Here is a 17,711-nt window from a genome sequence, read left to right as displayed (position 1 = left end):
ATTACCTGGGCCAAACAAACCCTGGGCAGCCCCCCTAGTATTTAGAAACTCAGCTCTGCCGCCCACCAAGTATTTACACATTGTCTTTAGCAGCCTCTGAGGCTGGCTAGGGGGGACCAAGCCCAGAGGCCGACTCTGCTTGCCACTACCTCAGCCCTGGCCTCCCTGCTGATGAGTGCTTTCTGAACTCTCTGCTAAGCCCAGTCAGCAAAACTGAGTAAGTGAACGGCCCCAGGGCCCAGGAAGGTCTGGCCAGAGGCTCTCTCATCCTGAAACTTGAGCTGAGCCAGGAGCTCTCTCTCTCTCTGCTTTCCTGGACAGGCTCCATCAAGCTTTGGCAACTCAATCCCCAGAGAACAGTGAGAAAAAACACTCAGCCCAGGGCCCAAGGAAAGTGCCTGTCAGTCCAAGAGGAACAGATGGGGCTTGGAAGGAGCCTGACCCCCAGATGAAGAGATCAGGTCCCCAGGGTGCCCCTCAGGGCCAGGAAGAAGCCAGCTTCCCAGGGGTGCCTACACTAGGAGAGTAGCCTTGAGGTTCTGCTGGGCAGGCGGCTAACACTGCAGGGGGCTGCCGCTTCTCCCTGGGCCTCAGCTTCAATGATAGGGGCAGGGGGCAGGGCCAGCCCAACAAGCTATGTCCACAGCCAGAGCTGGCTTGGTATTTTAACAAGAAGTTGACCTTATGAGACCCAGCCCAGAGCATGCACAGTACCCAGTCCTACTGAGGTGCATGCAGATGTCATGCATGTGAGCGCACATGTATGTACCTATGCATGTGGGCATGCGTAGGCAGAGAAGGTGCAGGATATGGGGGACCTTTAGGCAATGGCAACATGCAAGGTGTTGGAGGGACAGGTGAGGAACTGATGCCCCTGCCCCAACCCTCCCAATGGGCCTGGCCCAGCCAGGCTGATCCTCAGCCCCAGACCAACAGGCAGAATTCAGGTGGGTGGTGGGCAGGTGGGCCTTGGGGGTGGTAGCCCAGGGGCTCGCCAGAAGGAGCACAGCCCCAAGAGCCAGGCCAGGCCGGCTCCCCTGTCCCTGTGGCCAAGTCCCACCTGACCTGCGGGGCTGTAGATGGAGAGATAAGAAGTGAAAGAGACCAACCTTCTCGCTGATCTGAGAGATGAGAGTTTGGGTTGATGGCAGAGTGCGATGAGGATGGAGGGAATAAAAAGACAAGGAGAAACACAGAGAGAGTAAAAACAGACCAAGCTTCAGCTGTCCACACACCACAGACAGACAGACAGACGGCCTTGTGCCCGCCCCCACCCACGTGCTCACACCTCTCACACACAGACTGGAGACTCATGGAGAACGAGGTGGACGGGCCAAGGCCCTCAGAGCGCTCGCAGCAGGAGCTGGGTAGTGGGGCACCCGTGGGAGCAGGCCAGGCTGGCGGCAATGAGGAGGGATGGAAGGAGGAAGGAAGGGGGCCCCTTCCTAAGGGCCAGACCCTGAGGCTGTCCCCCTATTCCTCTGCACCTGAGAAAAAGCACTGAAGAAAAGCCCCAAGGACCCTGTGGCGCCTCCCTCTATGAGCCTATGGGACCCAAGAGAGATGCCTAACTCTCCACCCCTAGCCCCAGCAGGGGAGTATGAACTGCTCAGGCCCAGCCCCCTCCCTCCTCATGCTCAACATGGGTCAGAGGGTTTCGGTGGCGGTGACCTCACCCAGGCTGAGCTGGCTCAGCTCTGCAGCCCAGCCGCTGTAACCAGATCCTGGCTAAGCCTGCCCAAGGGGAGGGAGGGAGTCAGTAAGGCGGCTATAACCACGGGGAGACAGGAATGGGCAGGCCACATCTGGAGGGTGAAGTCTGACTCAGGGCCCCGTGTCAGGAGCAGCAGTGAGGCAGCCTTGGGATCAGGGGATAAGTGGAGAGGGCTGGGACCAGCTTGGGGAGGCCTCTTAGCTTGAACACCCAGACTCCAGAATCAGAGACCAGCTCAAGTACTGGGAAGGCCACAGGGTAGGTGAAATTGGTATTTGGGAAAGGGCATCACAGACCCTACCCATTTCACGGCAGGGCAGAGAGCCCAGAGAAGTAGGGGAGACCTCGTATGGTGGGAGAAGGCCAGCAGGCCAAATCAAGGCCAAGGTCCCTGCACGTCATCCAGACTGACTCAACTGCCAAGACTGTCAAGTGTGACCCTGGGAGGAAGGGACCCAGAAGGCTGGAGGGCCTCCCTGATGGTCCCTCTGCTCCATCTCGCGACTCCAGGCTTTTGCTAGGGCCATTCGCCAGGTCCCTCTCCTCCTCCAGTCATGCTTTTTGGGGCCCCAGCTCCCTTTGAAGTCTTTTTTCAGGGGTCATCTCCCCCTCCTTTTTTTTGTCTTGGTATGTGTCAGGTCCAGTACCCTTCCTCCTCCAATCCTTGTCTGCCTGTGCACAGTAACCTGCCGCCTGAACCCTGACACCCACCTCTGCACAGTCCAGCCCCAGGGTAATAAGCAGGTCTGAGAGGGGCCAGCTCCGCACCTGGAAGCCTCCTCTATAAAGAAAGCAGGCAAGGAATGGGGAAGGGGGGCTCCCCCAGCAATCCTGAACCATGCCTCAGCAGCCTCTGCATCCAGGAACAAGATCTGAGCTGAGTATCAAGAGGAAGGGGGGCTTTGGGGGCTCTGCTCAGTCACCCCAGCCCATCCCCACAAGTGCTGATCCCATGTCTCCTGCGTGCAGCACAAGGCCAAGGAGAGTGAGGACCTTGAGGAGAGAAAAGAGCCTTCCAAGATGAGCTTTGTACATCTGCAGAGGGCACAAGGGGGAGGCGTGGGCAAACACATAAGATGCCTAGTCAGCATCCAAATGGCTCCAGACAGATACACGGAGGGACCCGACTCCAAGATCAAGTTCACCAGGGATGAAGAGAAAAAAGCAACTTTCTCAGCACAGCGTGGGGGAGGTCTGGTGAGACAAGTCTGTCTGACAAAGATCAGGAGGCTTCAGTGGACCACAAGCTCAGTCAGTCAATATTATGACTGATGAGGCAGCTGGAAAAGCTTATGTGAGAGGCTCTGTGTCCCAAGGAGGGCAGCCAGGCTACAGAAGAGCCTAGGGTCTGCATCCTGGGTGAAGCAGATGAAGGAAGCCAGGACTTGGGCACCATGTCTTCAAGCATGTGAAGGGCTATCCTATGGTAGAGGGACTCGCCATAGAAGGTAGAATCAGGAGCAAGAGCAAACTGGGTCACCTCAGGGAGTAGTGAGCTCCCCATCACTAGAGGTCTTCACACAAAGACTGGTGGGATGCTAGAGTGGACATTCCTTTCAGGTGCAGGTTGCATCAGATGCTAATAAAGTCTAAACTTCTGAACATTTTATTTGGCCTTGGTCTCTCAGTCTGAGACCCTGTGATTCTGGTCAAGAGGCAGATGAGCCGGGCTTTGAAGTGGAGGGGAGGACAGCAGCTGCCAGAGATGGAGGCAGTGTGAGCCATGTCTCTGAGGCCCCAAAGCTAGGATTCCCTCTCAGGGAAGGGGCCTGGCATGAGCTGAAGGGCCTTGAATGCCAGGCTCACGGATTTGGACTTCACGCAGTATGTAAGGGGGACATGAAAAAGACTCCTCAAGCCACAGTCGAGACCACTAGCCCTGCACACTTGGGACAAACTGCTCCAGGGAGCATCTGGCCTTGGCTGCTGGAGGCATTCCTCCAGCCCTCTGGGAGCCCTTAGGATAAGAGGACACAAGAGGCCGCTGCTTGAGGGAGCTGGGTTATCAGGAAGAAATCCTAGCACAGACAAAATCTAGAGAACAGGGTAGAGAAGGGACTGTGGGACCAGTAGGGCCCTTGGAGCACCAGAGATAAGGATGCTCCTGGCCCAGCTACGAGTACAATCACTGAAGTCACCAGAAAGGGCATTTTGTGGCCAGTCCATGGTCTGTGAAGCCCATGCATCACCAGGAGGAGCCTCACTGCAGCATGAGCCAGACTGGGGTCACCCAGGCCTGAGGTTCCTCCTGGGGCACTGCTTGCTGAGTGAGGGACAGTTAGCTGGGACCAGCCTGCTAAGGGAGACCATCTTTCCTGGGGTCCCAGCTATAAGACACAGCTCCATCCCCAGAAGAGCATGGCTGATAGGCATGTGTGGCCACATTGAGCCCCTTCAGGAAGAATGACGAAGTGAAACTCTCCAAGGACAGGACAGACAAGACAGATGAGAAGCAGAGACAGAGTGCAGTGGGCTAGGAAGTGGTGATGAGTTCCCTGTCCTTGGAAGTGTTCAAGCAGAGACTGGAGGCCCACCTGTAGGGGACATGGCAGGAGCAGGTAGGACTGAAGCATTCTGGGACCTGGGGGGGTGCACTCTTTACCAGAGTCTTCTTCTCCCTGTTCCTTTCACAGCTCCCTTCCTGTGACTAGCATGACCCCATATGGCCACTTGTTGTCTGATCACAGGAACCAAGAAGGAAGTGTTGGAGCCCCTTTGTCCCCACTCGGCTAGCCGCACCCAGCAGGCTCCCACCCCACCATGTAGGGCCCCAAGGTTCCTGACCATTGGATAGAGCTCGTCTGCTCAATACATTTCTGTGAAAAAGGCCACAACAGAAGAGATGTATGACCACCAGCCCAAGGTGAGCCATGAGAGGAATGAGGTGCTTGTGGGGGAAGTGTGGGATCCACAAGCAAATGTGGGTCCCGAAGGTGGCAGTGCCCAGTGCCTGCCTCCCACCAAGAGCAGGCACAGGCTATCCCTGCAAGAGGCTCAGACTCGAATGGGGAGATGTGATACAATCAATGACACGCATGGTTCAATGGAGGGCTCTGAATGCCAAGAAGAGCATTTTGGATTTGCTCCTGGAGGGGACAGGGACTAACTGAGAGGTGGTAATAAGGCCGAGAGGAGGCTGGCCTGGAGGTAGGTTGAGGTGAGGAGGGCCTGCAGGGGGTGATGGCGTCAGAGAGAAGGAGGCGTATTCGAGAGATGCTGTGGATGAGAGAGTGAAGAGACTAGGATGGCAGTCAATGATCAGTGACTGAGATGGCGAGCTATCGGGGGCAGGCTGCAGCTGAGACGCCAAGCAGATCCAGGGGCACAGGGGCTACCTGGTTCATAGCAGGCACTTTGTGTTTGTCACAGTTTCTGAACACAGTTCTGGGGGACCTGCTTGCTAAACTTTTTTGTTTGTTGACTGAGCTTCGTCTGGAAGCTGAAGTAAGCATCTTCCCAAGCAGAGAACATTAGGGAGTTGGGGAGTGGGGATGGATGGGCACACCATCCAAGGAAGATGCGGGAGGGCTCCCAAGCACTGGGCCACTTGGACCTGTGTCCCACCTCAGACCCCACTCAGGGGAGCATCCTCACCCACAGTCCTGCTTAGTCCATTATGTCCAGCAGGCAGCTCCCAGGTGCCCCCAGGCAGGAGCAGGGGGAGGTCCTGCCCACCCCAAGGCCCATCCAGTTCACATTCATGCACCTGAGCACTGAAGGGCAGAAACACATGGGTGAGGCACAAGGGATGACCAAGAGCACAGGGGCCCAGGTCAGGGAGAAAAGCTGCATCAGAGGAGGGGGAATCCCGGCGGGGGCTGTTGGAGTCCTCTGCTGGGGCCTGCCTGGGCATCTTACCTCGCACGTAGAGATTCGCAGGGGCTGAATAGCGAGTGCCTGCAGAGTTTGTGGCCACACACTCGTACTTGCCCTGGTCCGACTCCTCACTGTTTTCGATCTGCAGAGCTCCTGTGCGCAGAGAAGAGACAGAGCCAGAGGGTGAGAGTGACCCGGGGCAAGGCTGGGAGCATCACAGCACAGGCGTGGCCCACCCCTGAGGTCATTGCATACCACCCATGGAGCCTGGGCCCGGATGGCCCCTAGATCCCACTAGCTGTCCAGCCTGGAGGGGAGGCAAACTGAGCAACTTGCAGGCTCCCCAGCATGGGGCTAGGTCCTTCCAGGGCAGGAGAGGGGTCACTGCCCTTCATCAGTAGTCTTTAAATCCTACCTCTGACCCTAACTAGTTGTGTGACCCTGGGCAGTCCCTTCGGCTCCAAGTCTCAGCTCCCACATCAGTCAAATGGGGGCAAGGATGTGGGTGCCACTGCTAAGGGCCAGCATACATCCTGAGCACCCTGGGAAGTGCACAGGGCCAATACTGAACCTTGAGCCCCCAAGAAGGGAAGGGCAGTCGGCTGAGTAGAGGCCCAGAGGAGAGGAGTGGTCCAGGATCCCTGCTGCCCCTCAGCAGAGTAGAGAGGCTGAGAACAGGGGGCCTGGGAGGGCCAGGCTCTGCTCAGCTCCTTGGCCTCTGCTCCTCCAGCCCCCCTCCTCTTCGACTTCAGCAACAACTAATGGGCTTTGACCATGACCCCCTACATAATTTAGGAGATCAAATGGAGGCTCTCGCCCGAGTCTGGATCTCCTGGGAAGTACTGGGCAGGGTGAGGGAGGGGGAGAAATGGACTCAATTGCTGCTCTCATGCAATAAAGATGACATGATGGTCTGGCTCTGGGGCTCCGTAGTTGGGGGGAGGAGCCCACAGGTGCCCAGAAAAGAAAGAGCCCACAGGTGCCCAGAAAAGAAAGAAAGCAGCTCCTGCCACCTCCACCCTCTGCCTCTAAAAGCACAGGACTAGGCTGCTCCTTCCCCTCGGACTCCAGCCCCCAGAAGCAATGAGGAACTCCCCAGGCCCGAGACCGGCTGCTTATATCAGGGGGAGGAGAGGGCCCAGCCAGCTGCCCAAGTATCAGGGAGCCAGAGGCAGGACCAAGGCAGGTCAACTGGCCTGAAAGATGGAGAAAGGGGCACACGAGGATGAAGAGAGCACAAATACCCTAGAAGGGTGGGGGCAACATGAGCACCCTCCCCATCCACCAACAAAGATGCCTCTGCAGGAGTAGCTCACCACCTGCCAGGGAAGGCCACACCCCTCCAGGACAGCTCACAGGGAGGACATTCTAGCTGAGACCAAGCCTCCACCTGCCTAGCCATAGCCTCCTTCTACTAAGCCTGGGCTGAGGTTGCTGCCAGGGTGGGGAAGATATATCCGTCTGCTTGCTTCCCATTTCTGTGTCCTGCAGAAGCTTCTTCTGAGTCCTCAGTGCCCTCCATGCTGTGCCAGCCTGGGACAAAGCCCAGTCCTCCTGCCTAGTCCTGGCTTCCTTGTGGAGGTCTCGGGATGCCCGGGGAGACTCTTGGTGTACAGACGTTGAGGCCTGTTGGCTCAGGGGAAGAGGTTTCCCTTGTGACCCTCTTCCTGCTTCCTACATCTCGACCGCAACTGGGGTCCTCCTCACTTGGTTTTCCCTTTAAAGTCCTTCGGATCTGGAACCCATCCTGGTTCTAGGTTTCTCAGTATCAGTTGTCCAGAAACCTCAGCCCTGCTGTGGCCCAGGTCACCTTGCTTTCCTCTGATTATTTTTTTAAATGAGTATTTTCTTTCCCCCCAATTACCTGTAAAAACAATTTTCAACAACCATTTTAAAAACTGAGTTCCAAATTCTCTCCCTCCTTCCCCACCCCCTCATTGAGAAGGCAATCTGGTTTAGGTTGTGCATGTGTAGTCATGTCAAAGATATGTTAAAATTAGTCATGTTAAAAACGGAGAAAAATAAAGTAAAAAAGCCTGCTTCAATCCGCATTCAGTCCCTGCCAGTTCTTTCTCTGGAGACCTTTCATCATACATTCTTCAGGACTGTCTTGGATCCTTGTACTACTGAGAATAGTTCATCACACAATGTTGCTATTACTATATACAACGTTCTGGTTCTGTTTACTCCACTTTGCATCAGTTCATGTTAATCTTTCCAGGCTTTTCTAAGCATCCTGCTTGTCATTTCTTATAACACAAGAGCATTCCATCACAATTGTATATAACAGCCTGTTCAGTCATTCTTGGGGAAGCCTTCCTACACAATCATCTCTCCTCACGTGAACCCCTGGGTGCCAGGAAGGAAGAGGCAGCTGGGCCCTCATGCCCACCTCTACCTCTAAGCCTCTGTCCAGGGGCTGGGTCTGTTCTTGCAGGGCCTGACCAGTGGTTTCTTCATCTTTACCCTCCAGGGCCCAGCTTCCCTTGCTGCCCCCTCCCCCTCCATCCTGCTCCAATGTCTTCTCCACTGATGTCTCTGGCTCTGGGACCACAAGGAGGAAGACAGAAGTGGGACAGATGGAGAGGAGATGGGGATCAGAGATGGCACTCTCATCTACCTCCTAAAGATGTTCAATCCAAATGGAAATGCGGCTGGAGGATGGGCTGCCTTAGAGCAGACAGCCCTTCTGAGCATTCTGCCCTGGTTCCCTCCCTACCAAAGCATGCTGGGAGCTGGTCTGTACTGGAACCTTCACTAAAACACAAGAGAGCCTTGTTGGACCAGGAGCTCCTTGAGGGCAGGGATGGCGTTCTAGCTTTCTTTGTGTCTTTGGCTCCTAGAACAATGCCCAAAACACAGTAAACACTGACTAAATGCCTGCTGACTGCTACAGGAGAAGCCAGGAGCAAGGAGGGAAGGCTGGACAGAGGTCAGAACTTCTTCCCTGGGTGGGACAGGTTGCTTCTGGAAGTGGTCCCTGGGCAGTTCCAAGCAAAGGTTGACTGGGTCTTGCGATGAGGATTCTTACTCAGGTCTACGATGGACCAGAAGCCGCTGAGTTCCATTCAGCCCCACTCCCCCAGGCCATCTCCATCTCAAAGAGGAGGCTGGGGGTGTAAAGTCCTAAAGGCAGGGTCCCTGCTGACTTGGCTTCTGGAACTCCTAGGTCATCTCCCTGGCCCTGAACTAAGGCATTCTAAAAGCGTGGTTGGTTTGGATTCAAAGGGACTTTTTCTCCCCTGTGGCTGGGCAAAGTTGCTGGTGTCCTCTTAGTGCACACAAGTGACAAGAATGTCCAGGGAGTTGAGAGGGGAGGGGAGGAAGAGGAGCTCCTCCTCACCCAGGATGGCGGTGGGGTGGGGAATTCGACTTCCCCAGAGAGCCCCCAAGCCTGCCTCCCCTAGGCCAGAAAAATGTCACCTCTGGGCAGCATCCAAGGACCCAGGAGAGGGGGCACTCCAGGCACCAGGTGGCCCATGACTGGTGATGACATCTTGTGTGCAGGCTGCGTTGTTTGGCTGGTTTGCCCCATGTCCCCAGAGCTTCTCATCACAAGAGTGTTTAGACTCCAAGACACTACCCCAGAGCAGGGTGGCAGTGACTCAGGAATCAAGGAAAGCCTCCTGGCTTTGGAAAACAGGCAGAGAGCCAGCCAGGGATGGAGGGCACCCTAGGCACAGGGAGCACCCAGACCAAAGACAAACAGAAGACTGGGCACTTCAGCCTTGACAAAAGGGAGCAACAGAAAACTTGCGAGCACAAGAGCGACATCAGAGCAGTGCCAGAGCATAGGAAGGATGGCCTGCGTGAAGTGGAGGGTGGCTGTCCGCTGAGGGAGCCACTGCACCTGTCTGGGTGGGCAGATGTTGTAAAGTGGAGGCAGATGCAAGAGGAAATTTGGAGGGACTCAGGAACAGACTGGGTGCAAGAGGGTCCAGAGAACCCATAAAAACCCAAAGGATACAATGAGGCAGAGAGGGCCACGAGGAGGAGCGAGGCACTGGGGAGGAGAGGTCAGGGCTGGACACCCGGACTAGGGGAGGCTCTCCATGGGGGTGCCTTAAAGTTAAGGAGAATGTCAAAGGAGGAAAGTAGAAGCTAGACCTTTGGGTGCCCCACACCAGGTTTGTGATGAGGATGTGGAATCTGAGGAGGGGCCTGGACACTGGGAAAGCTCATAGCTAAGGAGGGTGTGTACCCAGGCGGAAACAGTGCTGCCATTACTGGCAACAGCGCAAAGCAAGGACGAGGCCTGAGCTCAGTCCAGTGGACTTTAGGAACCCCAGACAGGGCAGCTTCCGTTGGGGACAATGGCCATGAGGGAGCAGCACTGGGCAGTGAAACTCCAGCTCAGTTACTCCCAGTGTGACCCTGAGCAAGTCACTTAACCTCAGTTTCCCCAACTATACAGCAGAAATAACTGCTTGCCTCACAGGGTTGGGAGGAACAAAGGAGATCCCATTTGTGAAGCACTCAGCAAACGCTTACTAGAGACTTGCTTCATCCCTCCCCGCTTTCCCTGTTTCCAGACCATAGCATGCTTCGTTCTGCTCCAGTGTCTTCAACTCGTCCTCCCCTCGCAAGAATCTCTGAACCCGAACACAAGACTTTGCACGGGCTTCAGTGACACACCAGCTGACTGGAAGCGGGCTCAGGCTGCAGCCTGACCAGATCTTTGGGATCCCGACCCTCATGCAGGGGCAGCTGGAGCTGGCACCATCGGTCCAGAGGAAGATTGAAGGGAAGGTTTGTGGGAGATGGTCCTGAGTGAGCAGGAGGCAGGGATTTGGGAAGGGGGAGAAGTGAACTGGGCTGTTATAAGCCATCAGTGCGGCCCTCTGAAAGGCCAGTGTTTGGGGGAGCAGGGCTGCGAAGATTCCACATCCCTCTCCCCAGCCGCCTCCAGTCCTGACCCAGCTCCGTCCCCACCAACACCAGAACCCTATGGTCCTCGCTTCAGTCAGAGGGCCCTGGGTTCCTCCTGCCAGGCACCACAGCTGACTTACCATACCAGTGGGCATGCTGGGGAGGCCTGGGCTCAGACCAGCACAGGTAGGGGCAAAGGGGCTACTGAGGCTCTGGAGTGGCCGGCACAGACATACCAACCCCTCCCTCCCTCCCCATGACATGGACAATGAGCTGTGGGACAGAAATGTGGTGTTCCAGGTGGGGAGTGGGATGGGGACAGCTGAGCTGGGATGAGAAGTGTGGACACTCCACTTGGGGCTGATGGCTCCAGCCACTGGCTCCTGGGGGTCATGACCCCAACCTCACAGGATGATGTCTGCTGAAGCAGGGTGAGCGGGCAGAGGCATGGGGCCAGGCAGGCTGTTAAGCCTAGGGTCAGCTGGAGAGGGGTGGGAGGCCTGTACCTGGGGGACAGAAGGAAGGCCTTGGGACTGGAGAAGAGATAAAAGATGGCTGTAGGTTACGTGGGAGGGAAGGGTGAGTCCTGACCTAGAGACAGTCATCAGGGCTCTGCCAATAGCTCTTGTAACCATGGGACCCTGGGAGGTCCTTTTCCCTCCTGGGCTTCCTCATCTTGTAATGGGGCGATAGTACTGTACCAGGCTCCTCCTCTGGGGGCTGCAGGATGTTGGAGTCTGCGAGAGGCCTTCCTGCAGGCCTGGCTGCGGGCTCAGCTTACTGAGCGGCCAGCCAGTACTGTCTCCTTCTCTAACCTGGCCTGGTCTAATCTGAACCCCTGACCCGTTAGTTGTTCATACTTGCAGTGGGGGAGTCCACAGGAGTTAAGAGGCAGGAGGAAGTTAACACAAATGGGTGAGTGAGTGTAGACCCGGGGCTGCAGCAGGCACCGGGGATGAAGTGGACAGTAAATGGAGTGACACACAGGCGAGGCAGCGTGGTGTGGGGGGCGTGGCATGGCGTGGCGTGGCATGGGGGGGCCACAGTCCGCACTCTTACCTCTGATCGGCGAGCCCCCTGGCCAGGTTATGTGGATGCAAATAAGATCAGAGAGAAGTGTTAGTACAGAGAGGAACCAGGGTCACTGAGGCAGGAGCAAGCCCCGGCCACTCAAAAAGGCAGCTGGACAAAAGGTGGCCTGGGAAAGGCTGGCACCACAGTAGGAAGGGTGGGGATGGCGACATAGGAGAGCACTGTCCCTCATGTACTTCCTCAGCTTGGAGGGAGACAACAACCTGCCAGAAGCTAGAGACTGGACCAAGAGAGGGGTAAGGGGGGGGGGGGCCCAGCCAGGAGGTTCTGCAAGACCTTGGCCTGGTACTCCTGTCTCCAGCCTTTCTCCCACCAGGAGTGACCATGACCTACTCGGCCTTTCACCACTGCTGACCACATCACAGATGTGCCCATGGCAGACACAGAGAGAGATAAGGGAGAGGGGAGAGATGGAGGAAGAAAGGGAGGGAGAGAGAAGAGAGAAAGAGGGAGGGAGAAGAGAGAAAAAGGAGGAAAGGGAAAGATGGAGGGAAGGAGGGAGAGGAGAGGGAGGCAGGTGCAGCTTGGAGCCACTAGCAAGGCTAGGATGGGGCTCCCCGCCCCAAGTTTGCTGGTTTCCTGCTCCCTAGAGTGGTGAAGATGAACAGGGACTGACTGACAGGAGGTATGGATTGAAGTTCCTTTAAAGATCAATCTGAGCATTTTCCTTTTTTATCGAGGTGTATAAAATCCATCCAAAGAGAGGTGGGGGTGGGGAAGGAGGAGGAAACAGAAGAACGAGGTTCCAGCAGCAGCTCTTCCACTGATGGCTTTGTGGCCCAAGGTGGGTCCCTGAACCTTGCTGGGCGTGCTCCTAGACTCCCCCCTCCCACCAGCCATGCCCTGAAGGTGTCTTGGGGTCACATCTCCTGTAGCTCCTTCCCAGGATCCAGGGGAAAGGCGACTCCTAAGCAAGGTTCCAAACAGGCCCCCCACCTCCCACCCCCAGCCACTGTCCCAGTTCCCGAGAGCCAAGGTAAGCCCCCACTAGCCAGGTCTACAGTACAGGGACTGTGGGGAGGGGGCGTCGCCAAGAGGAAGCCCCTGCTGCAGAGACTACAGACAAGGTTCTAGAATATGGAGGCAAGGCCAGAGATGGGGGGCTGACCTGACCCAGGGCCCTCTGTGGCCACCTGGCCTGTGATAGGGCAAAGACAGACAGCCTCCAAAGGAGATGAACTGTGTGGGTGACAGAAGGGCCCAACCACTGAGGGGAAGGGGCATCAGAGACAAATTTAGGCTGAAGGCTGAATTCAAACTGTTCTGTTCTACAGAGGGCTGGGCCAGCCTCGGAGGTGGTGAGCTCTTTGGTGAAGGTCTCCAAACACAGGCTGAAAGGCAGCACTTCCCGACAGTACAAGGTGTCCTGTGGTGGCCTGGGCAGGTCTGGGAGGTGGTGAGCTCCCTGTCACTGAAGGTCTCCAAACACAGGCTGGCTGGCCACTTGTGCACAGAGGCAGATTTGTTCTGACTAGATGCCTCAGAGGGGTCTTCTGGCTCTGAAATTCTAGGATTCTGGACACGTGGCAGAGGCAATGTGGTGCTGTGAAGAATGCTTTGCATCTGCAGTTAGAAGGCTGGAGTTCAAATCCTGGCTGGACCACTGGATCTCAGCGTGACCTTGGGCAAATTTTTTGGGCTCTCTGGGCATCACTTCCTGCAAATGGCCACAGCTGCTTCTGATTTGCTTCCTGGGGCCTAATAATCTCAGGGTGTGCAGGGGCAGAGGCAAAGTAGGAACCCAGACCCAGGGGTATAGGACCTGACTGAGGCCTCGGCATTCCTGACACCTCCCCCGTCTCCGCCCCGCCCCCCCCACTGAGATGGCTGCACAAATCCCAGGCCTGGAAACCTACCCTCGGTACCGAGAGGTTGGAGGGCATGGCAATGTGGAAAAAGCTAGGCTGCTGAGGTCCAAGGTCTGGTTTTGAACCTGGGGTCTATGAGACTCTGGGCCTCTGTGTCTGAGCCTGAACTAGATGGTCTATCATGGCCCTGCTCCAGTTTTGGGGGCCCCTGCAGCCCTTCACTTCCCTTGGGCTACTCCTGGGCCAAGACAGCTGGGAGACCATGAAGAGAGGACAGCCTAGATCCTGCAGCCAGCTGAGGCCCAGTATAACTCACTGATTGCAGTCAAAGTTGGATGCCACTGGGAAGACTGCAGGTGGTTCTGAGCATCATGTTTTAGAACAGACATGGATGAGGGTGGCTGGACTGGGGAAGGCCCCTGAAGAGGTCAGGGACAAAGAGCTCGGGAGAGAAGGCTCAGGGGACCCAGGTCAGCTGGGCCTGAGTGTCTGAACTGCTTGGCCTCAGGGTTCAGAATGGGGCACAAGGATGGGGGTGGCAATGAAGGTGGTCTGGGTTGGATGGCCAGGGTAGGAGGGAGCTGATTTGACAGTCTGTGGACTCTGCATCATGGTGGTCTGCAAGTCCTTGGGGGCATCACAGGACACCAAATGTGGGGGCTCAGAACAGGTACAGAAGGTGGTCAGTCTCTCCATCAGAGGGCAAGGCGTGGTCAGGCAGAGCGCACAAACCTAAGCGATGCACGAGAACCTCCACATCCATGGGCTTTATTGCGGGCACCTTAATTAACTGCATTACAGCTGCCTCCATCTTGCTGAGCTTTAATTAAATTAAATGAGTGGATTCCTTCCCCGCGGCCCAGATAGTGGCTGGCATGTAGTCCCAGATTGTCTACTCCCTCCTCCGGCAGCCTCAGGGGCCTTGTCTGCCTCCCTGGCCTGCCATGGAGGGAGGGGAAGCATGTACCTCACCAAGCCCCCTTGGCAGGGTGGGAGGACCAAATGAGGTCCCCCCTCCCCAGCAGGGGTGGGGCCTCCAGAGGCTCAGAGTCCTGGTCAGCGCCCACCCACATGGAGCTGCTGGGAGGCTGGACAACAGCTGCTGCTCCCTGACCCCTCCCAGAATGATGAGAATGTCCTCAGGGATAGAGAGGCCAATTCTCAAGAGCTGGAGCCCAGGGACACTGGCCACACACACTGGAGACAGAAGAGATGGGGCCCTTCTGCTGAAGGCTTAGCAGCAAGGACGGTGAGGCCTTCCAGGTCCCCCACCTCCAGGCTGGCTCCCAGGATCCACTTTCCTTTGTTCCTCTTGGATGCCAGAGTGGCAGCAGTAGTAGCTGCTTATGGGCCAGGGGGAGCGTGGGAGTAACCCCAGACCTCTGCTCACTAGAGGCTGATGTCTCTCCTGCCTCGATCTGGCCTGGACACCCAGGGCTGCAGAGGGCCCTTCGATGCTTCCCCTGGTCCAGCTGGGGCGTCCAACAGTCCTGGGGCCTTGCTGCACCAGGCTCTTGACAGTGCTCCAGGTTTCCTCTGGCCCAGCACACCCTGTGGGCCTGTAGGGCACGGATGTAGCAGGCTACCCCCTCCTCACTTCCTCTGCTGAGACCTACTCAGCCCAAGGCAGCAGTCTCAGCAAAGGAGCAAGGGCCATTGGGGTCTACGATGGTGGGGTAAGGTTAGCACCCGATGCGTGTTCTCATGAACAAGATGCAGGGGAGCTGGCTCTGTGCCCCCACTCTAGGATCACCAGCCAGGCTGTGGTGAGTGACCCGTGGTCAGTGAACGCTGAGCGGTCCTGGCGCAGATGTGGGGAGGCCTTTGGGTCCTGCTCCAGTTTAGGGTTTGGATCTGGGTGGGGCCTGGCTCCTTCCAAAGGATGGCCCAAGCACCTCACCCCCCTCCTGGTGCACAGACACTTGTCAGCCCCACCCAGTCCGTCGCTCTCCTCTCTGCTGTGGGTGTCTGCTCAGGAGTCAGGTAAGGGTGGTGGAGGAAGCTGGCACCAGGGATCTGCTTGGGGAGGGGACCAGCTGCCAGGGACACACACACATGACCCCCAAGAGCTGGTAAGCTGGGCGACCCAGGGCAGCCGGTGGGGGCACATACCTGAGCGGAGCTGCTTGATGCGGCCGTTGCTAGCAGCCGGGTCCACAGGCAGGAAGTCCTTGAACCAGGAGATCTCAGGGTCAGGGTTGCCCCCAGCAGCACACAGCATGGTGGCTGTCCTGGCCTTCTCTACCACCTTCAGCTGGGGCCCCATGTCAATGGTGGGGAAGCCATGAGGCAGCTGATCCTCTGTGGGGAAAAAGAGCAGAGGCATTCATGAGCACCCAGCTCCACAAAGCACCCACTGCACCCCGAGATCTGGTACTGTAAGGAGCCCACTGCACCTGGACACCCGGCCCCATGAGGAGGTGCCTGCTGCACCCTGCAACCCTGGCCGCTGCCCTCATGGAGCTCACTCTAGGGGTATTTCTGTGGGGGTAGGGAGTGGGGAGGACAGGATCCCAGCCGTCACCAACGATGGGGCTAGGGTTTCAAGGAAAGGAAGCTCACCAGAAATCGGACCAAACAGGACCCAGCACCATGTTCTCTCCCCCTCTGACTCCTCTATCCAAAAGCCCACCTGGAGTCCCCTAGAGCTCCAGGAGGCAGGAAGACAAAAGAAAGAACCCCCCTCATGCCCCTCCACAAGCCTCAGGCTGCCTGGGTCTGCTTTTCCCATTTGGATTCTGGAAAGCCCATCTTATCTCTGTGGGCTCAAGGTGGGGGATATCACTGGCTTTACCAGGGCTGGAGAAACCTCTGCCAGGTGTCCATGGGCTAGCCAGGCTAGCAGCTTACAATCCCCACCCCTGTCTCAGAGCCCTGGGTGCTCCCCTTCCATCCTCCCACTGAATACAGAACAACTTGTTGGCCAGACACCCAGAGACCCCCAAACCGGCTCCAACCTCGTGTTGCCCTCTCTCTGTTACAGCTGTTGTTTCTTGTTTGTCGTCGAGCCCACCCCCAATGACTGGCACTGGCCTCAGCCTAGCCCTCTGACAGATCAGGAGACTGAGGCATCACCTGCCTCATCTCCTTTACTCATTCCTGCTAAATAGCCAGCTCCAGGCCAACTGAAGGCATTGCCGTGTGGTTCAGGCTGGGGCCCAGCCCATCCCTTCACCCCTCAATTTCTCCCTATGCTTTAAAGGCCAGTTCCACACTGTCCCCTCCAATGACCACCACTCTGGAGTCCCCGTTTCCTATCAGACTCCCCCCACACCTTCCCTAAGTTCTTCCATCACACCATGAACACCTGGGGAAGTCATTCTCTAAACTGTACCTCCTTCCCCCCAAAGTCCAAAAGAGGACCCTGCACACACAATGGGCCTTCAGCAGATACAAGGGTCAGGGCCTGCTCAGAGCCCACGCCAAGCCTCCTGGCTGCCCAGAGGATTTTTGGGAGTCCCTGAGATGCCCCACCCCTGGGCATGGAAAGTTCCCCAGGAGCCATATATCCCTGAGAACGGAAGACTTCCAGACTGACAGCATCAGCACTTAGTGGAGCTGAGAACACAGATTCAATGGGTCAATATTCTGATGGTGGCTGAACGCCAGCATGGATGAAAGAGTTAGCAAAACAGCAGCCGAGAACCCCTAGACGCTTTGTCAAGAATTACCTGGCAGCAGTTTAGCTGGACCCTTCCCCCCATCATGCCCTCACAGGAGTCCAGGCTCCTCCACAGCCCCAAAGCCCAGGGTGGGCCCCTGGGGGACAGCCACAGCACAGGAGTCCTTGGAGGAGTCCTTCTCAGTCTCCTCCTATGAATTGGAAACAATAACCCTCCTGCTGCCCCCTGTGTGTTATGGACATGCTCACCACACACAGCCTGTGCCCACAAAGGCACCAACGAAATGACCAAAGGGCCTTGGCGCCAGGGAAGGACAGGCTCCTGGTGCCTGGACCTAGCACTCCTGGACTGCTTCTGAACTGGGAAGCTTAGCCTTTCACCTCCCTACATCTACGTTCTGCAGGGGCAGGAGCTGGGACTGAACCCTTCTCCTAGCCCCCAGGCCTCTCAAGCTGCCTGGCACCTGGTCCTAGCCTTGCTCCTTCAAAGCTGGGCACAGCCACCCTAAATCTAAGCTTATGGTCTGGCCGAGGCTGCTCTTGGGGCCTGTCTGCCTTTCCCACAATATGTAAAGGTGGAAAGGTGGTGGTTCTGTGCCACCCTGCCCCCAATTAGAGGGTTAGGGCTAGCCTAGCATGCCAGGGATGTCGTGGGGAGGGGAGATCATGCTTTGGAGCAGCTTGGGCTGGTTGCTGAGGAGGGTGGGGGGCCTCCAGCTCAGAGACCTAACTGAAGCTTGTACAGCTAGCCCTGCACACAGCCCATGGGCCTGGCTCCCCACAAAGTTGG

General features: G+C 56.8%; 1 protein-coding gene across 4 annotated transcripts in view; it reads right to left on the bottom strand.

Moving 5' to 3' along the window:
• The window catches only part of PTPRF (protein tyrosine phosphatase receptor type F), a 94,531-nt gene that overhangs the window by 44,727 nt on the left and 32,093 nt on the right, over positions 1-17,711 (bottom strand). For all 4 annotated transcript variants that reach the window (XM_072649151.1, XM_072649153.1, XM_072649150.1 and 1 more), the window contains exons 6-7: positions 15,412-15,600; positions 5,573-5,683 (exon numbers count right to left, since the gene is read on the bottom strand). In XM_072649151.1, the coding sequence (XP_072505252.1) occupies positions 5,573-5,683; positions 15,412-15,600 (300 nt within the window). The remainder of the gene's footprint in view (positions 1-5,572; positions 5,684-15,411; positions 15,601-17,711) is intronic.

Source organism: Notamacropus eugenii, chromosome 2, assembly GCF_028372415.1.
Source record: "Notamacropus eugenii isolate mMacEug1 chromosome 2, mMacEug1.pri_v2, whole genome shotgun sequence".
NCBI lineage: Eukaryota > Metazoa > Chordata > Mammalia > Diprotodontia > Macropodidae > Notamacropus > Notamacropus eugenii.
Note: the sequence above shows the minus strand (reverse complement) of the source record. Positions and strands in the feature narration are given on the sequence as shown.